This window comes from Lissotriton vulgaris, chromosome 3_1 (assembly GCF_964263255.1).
Source record: "Lissotriton vulgaris chromosome 3_1, aLisVul1.2, whole genome shotgun sequence".
Taxonomy (NCBI): domain Eukaryota; kingdom Metazoa; phylum Chordata; class Amphibia; order Caudata; family Salamandridae; genus Lissotriton; species Lissotriton vulgaris.
This window is the reverse complement of record NC_141689.1, coordinates 2042155454-2042160415: the sequence shown is the minus strand read 5'-3', so window position 1 is coordinate 2042160415 and position 4962 is coordinate 2042155454. Positions and strand designations below refer to the sequence as shown.

Sequence of the window (4962 nt, the reverse complement as noted above, 5' to 3'; positions counted from 1 at the left end):
AAACCACCAAAAGTTGCTATACAAACATTACTAGCAATTTTAAGTACGACATTAAATGCATATCCACATCCTAAATACATCATAATGGGTGATTTTAACATTGACCTACAACAAACAACATACAGTAGCAAATTACTACAGAACTACATGAAAACAAATTTTAATTGTGAGCAGAAAATTAACACACCTACAACAGATTACAACTCTTTACTAGATCACATTTTTACAAATGCACATCCTACAAATTACGGAACATTAGAATCATATTACAGTGATCATAAACCAATATGGATAGCTATGTAATGTACTGTTTAACAATGTTACCTTATGAAAGTACTGTCTTTGCAAAAATAACAGTATTGACTATTAATATTTACATATTATTTTACAGATGATTTCCATTGAAGAATTAAAGAGCACCAATCAATTTGATTCCAAGCCATACCAGAAAGCGCTACGAGTCAATATCATCAAATGTTCACCTAAAACTTATTATCGAAATTCAAAACAAGAAAATAAAGTTTTGTATCATATGGCATTGGCTGATGAAAGTAGTACTATAAAAGCAACATGTTATAATGAGGATTACTATATGCAAACAAAAGAACAAAATGGATTACTTATTCGCAATTACATTTTCAAAAATGATATTTTGATGTTGACAAAGCAAACGAAAATAGCAAGAATGCCACCCCTTACAATTTCAGCAGGTATTATCCAGGAAGCGGAATGCATCCTGCAACCACCAGCCCCACCAGTATCTCCAATAAAAGCTGTTCGAGGAGCTGCTGTAAAGACACTCCTGAGTGTGTCAGGAACAATAACAGAAGTAAGCATTATTTTATTATTATTTTGCATGCAGCTATTTGTCTTAGTTCCTTTTGGCTAAAAAGAGTTCTTCATTGTACAATAAAATGTAATTGTTTAAATTACAAATAAAATGCAATGTTTATATGTAAACAAGTTTTACAACTTATAATTTTCATAAAATAATATAAAAGGTACTGTTTTATGATATTACTATTGCTAACATGCCAATATTTAAATAGAACAGTACATACAGATATACAAATATATGAGACAATTATTATACATTAATACAAGGTAAGTAAATTCTCTATACATTACCAAAAACAGAAAAATTCAATAACATATGCAACTTAACTGCAAATAATTTACTTGTTTCACATAACTAGTTGTACAAAAAAATAGATGTACATTGCTATCTGCAACAAGTAATTAATATGCAATTATTTTCTTACAAAATTTTATTCTGAACTATTTTATTATGTTAATTATACCCTCCAAAGCAACAATCAGCAACTATGATAAAGTAAGTAAATAATTTTATATATGTTACATAAATCCGAAACATAACAACACACAATACAAACAGTATTTACTTGTTTAAAATAGATACTTGTACAACAAATAAGATTGTACAATAATATCCAAAACAAGTAATTACTACATGTTCTACAATAGCTAAGAAATAAAATATATCAAGTACACCATTAACAGCTTATCACCAATTGCTGATCTTATTGTACGTCTTCCTCTACTTCTTTCCTCAATTTTGTTCCTTTTAACTCCCATCTCCATATCAATCCCTATAACTTTCCTTTCATTATATGTATAAAAAAAACAATATTAGCTTATGAGGAAAACTCCAAGCTGAGGAGACACTTTCTAACTCACAGTAGCAAACAATTCAAACACATGTTGCAATTCTATCAGCTTTGTAAAAGTTTTATGTATATATACATACAACATAAGTATTCGCACAGTATATTTATATATTTGATGCCTTATTAAACAGACTGCTACCATAGAAGAAAGGCTCCTATCCTCCAGAACTTCCCTGCATCCCCCCCAACTGCTCTGCTGACAACTGCTGTGTTATCAGCAGAGCAGTATGGGATGCCACCTCCCCCTACAACCACTGCTGACAGCTGCACCCAAAACAGAAAAAGCTCCTACCTTCCAGCACTTCCTGCCCATCCCTCCTGAAAGCTCTTCTGTTGCACAAAACATAAATGTCAATCGCAGCACCAACATACCAACAAGCTTAGCAGACTTCAACTTAAAAAAAGACTAGCTCCTACCCTCCAACTTTTTCCTGCCCTAACTACTAGGAGCTCATCTATAACACTAAACGTGATAATGTACAATGCACCTCCAAGACAGCAAGAGTATAACATACTCTTACCGTAAGCAAGAATATCTCCTGCTCTCATGCTCTTCCCTGCCACCCCTGCTGACATCTCTTATATTACATGCAAACTAAAGATGTCCAACACAATTTCAACAAAACAAGAGGCATGCACTTCTATCCAGAATAAAAAAGTCTCCTACGAGCTCAGCTCTTTCCAGCTGAAGTATTAACATTGATACTATGATAGTATTATATCAGCCTATGGAAAACTCTATGTACCATCAATGGACTTACTAATTACCAAAAGTAGAAATGTAGAAAGAGAAAAAAGAAAGTTTAATCAAAAGAAAGATAAAATATACTAGCAATACATGAATGGATCTGTTAACTATAAACAGCAATAGAAGGTAAGTAACACAAATTATATCCACTTGCATTTGTACAAAAGTAAGCAAAACTTGCATGCCAAAGAATTAATAATTTTTGTTTCCATTATTTAATGTTGCAAATATAAGAATGTCTATAGTATGTTTCTGAATAATGCTGTGTACATATACAAAAAATTAAATTTATTATCCAAGATTCATTAAAGTATACAAAACTGCAACAAATGCCAACTTTACATACCACAGGCAGAAGATACTAAAACTATACTTGTTGGAGGCCAAGACACCAAAATAAGGAGCATTACAATTAATGATGCTACAGATTCAGTGAAGATAAGTCTATGGAGAGACGCCACTGATTTTACGGTTGAAATTGGGAAATATGTTCAGCTTACACATATGGCTGTACATGAGTACAATGGAGAGAAGATATTGAACACAACGAGACACACTACAATACAAGTAAGTAAATATTTTTAGCAATATCAAAATGCTATTAGAAAATTAAGAAAGATGTACTAAAACACTATTTCCATAGGTAATACAACCACCAAAAGAAAACATAACTGTTACGTTATTTGGCATGGAAAAAACATACCAAGAGAAAAGCACAATGGTGGTGCAAATAGAAAATAATGAAAACTTGCAATCAATGGACATCAATAATACACCTTTGATGGACTTCTTAAACATTGAAACTGACACAGAAGATTTTGAAAATGCTTTAATGCCATTTTTGCCAATAACACTTAGTGTACTGTTTTGTAATGGTTGCATTACAGACATAATAAGAGAAATATAACTGCAATATAAACAATTGTTGCAATACCGCATACAAATTACTATAAAGTAACTTGAAGAGTTTGCATACTACTACTGATTACTTATGTTTGACTTTTTCAGATAGTTATTTGTATCCCAAAATCCATTTCTTGTTCATGTAACAGTAGTAAATGATACTTTCTTTGTTTGCAAAACTGTGCATATCTTTCTTAATAATTGCATTATTGAAAATACAGCACTTTATCATGATTGTACTATCACAAATACTTACAAAAATGTATCTGACAAAATACTAAAAAATTGCACTATATGTTGCTAGAATTGATCTACAAACATTATTGCCATAACAGTATTAAAAACACTAAAAAGTGACCTGATTACGTTGGATGATACTACTGATTACTTATGTTTGATTTTTTCAAAAAGTTATTTCTATAAAAAGTCATTTCTATTTCATGTAAAGACTAAAATACTTTTTATGTTTGAAAAACTGTGCATTTTTTTGTTACTTGTTGCATTATTTAAAATATTGCACTTTATTGTCATAATACTTTAACTAATTGTTATTAGTAAAGTGTATATTAGAAAACATCCAAAAATTGCACTCTCGTTTGCTATAATTGTTTTGTTTATTTTACTTGAACCTACAAAATAAATACTTGTTTCATTGTTACTACTTCTTTTGCCTAAGGAATGTACATGCAGATTACCATATTATTTACCAAGTTAATTTTCAAATATAACTAAATACAAACTAAAAAAATGCTCAACATACAATTGAAACTATCTCAGTTCTAAAAGAATGCCAATAATATGTACATGTGAGTATATCTTTCTATATGTCATAAAAAAAACTTTTTAAAGAACACTGTAGTTTGCCTGATTATTTCCTACTCAAAAATGCTAACTATAACATATCTATATAATTATTGATAATGTGTGAAATCATGTGTGTAAACAACATAAATACAAAATATATTGCAGAGGAACTGCAAAATATTCAACATATGCAAACATTATAACTAATGCCATTACCAATTGCAATGTAAATAACTTAATCTTAACTAAGGCGAGACCTATTGCATTGCAAATGCTTGTTAAAAATAGGTATGATTTCAGCTCCCCGCCATGTGTCCGTCAAGGCAGTGCCTCTCGCAATGGCATTTGCCAACAATTCTATGTACGGGACCCAGACTTCTTTATTATGTAAGAAAAGATCTGCTGGAATTTTGTCTAGGCCCGGGGCTCTTCTATTAGGTATTAAATTGAGGGCATATTCAACGTCTTTCCTTGTGAACACTAGTGGGCTTGTAGGTATGGAACAGCTGATAAAGTCCAGAGCTGTTATAGGTACGCTGTTTACGTTAGCAAACTGGGACTTAAAATACATTATCCAGCGTTCTGGAGGGACGTGGTTTTCGGGCTGTGGTTTTTGATTCCCCTTGCCCCACCTCACAAGGTGCCAAAAGCCCATCGTATCTCTGGACTTGCTTGCTTCATACAGCTCATCCCAATATTTATTGTCCCAGGATTTTTTTGCAACGTATTGCATCCTTTTATAGTGTTTCCTAGCGCCCTGTATGACCTCCCTGTCAGTAGATCGCACTGCTAGCGCTAGGGATTTATATGCTGACCTAC

The 4962-nt window shown here is 32.0% G+C and overlaps 1 protein-coding gene across 1 annotated transcript; it reads left to right on the top strand.

The window, feature by feature from the left end:
- The first annotated feature begins 379 nt into the window (after positions 1 to 379).
- LOC147728778 (uncharacterized) lies at positions 380 to 3368 on the top strand. The gene is made up of 3 exons (XM_086963338.1): positions 380 to 829; positions 2788 to 3003; positions 3080 to 3368. Exons 1-3 carry the CDS (start codon positions 392 to 394, stop codon positions 3341 to 3343), a joined length of 918 nt encoding a protein of 305 aa, XP_086819464.1. The 5' UTR covers positions 380 to 391; the 3' UTR covers positions 3344 to 3368.
- The last annotated feature ends 1594 nt before the right edge of the window (positions 3369 to 4962 follow it).

Coding starts and splice junctions, on each gene's coding strand:
- LOC147728778 (XM_086963338.1), top strand. CDS start 392: ATGATTTCCATTGAAGAATTAAAGAGCACCAATCAATTTGATTCCAAG. Junction 830..2,787: donor TGTCAGGAACAATAACAGAA/GTAAGCATTATT, acceptor TACATACCACAG/GCAGAAGATACTAAAACTAT. Junction 3,004..3,079: donor CGAGACACACTACAATACAA/GTAAGTAAATAT, acceptor CTATTTCCATAG/GTAATACAACCACCAAAAGA.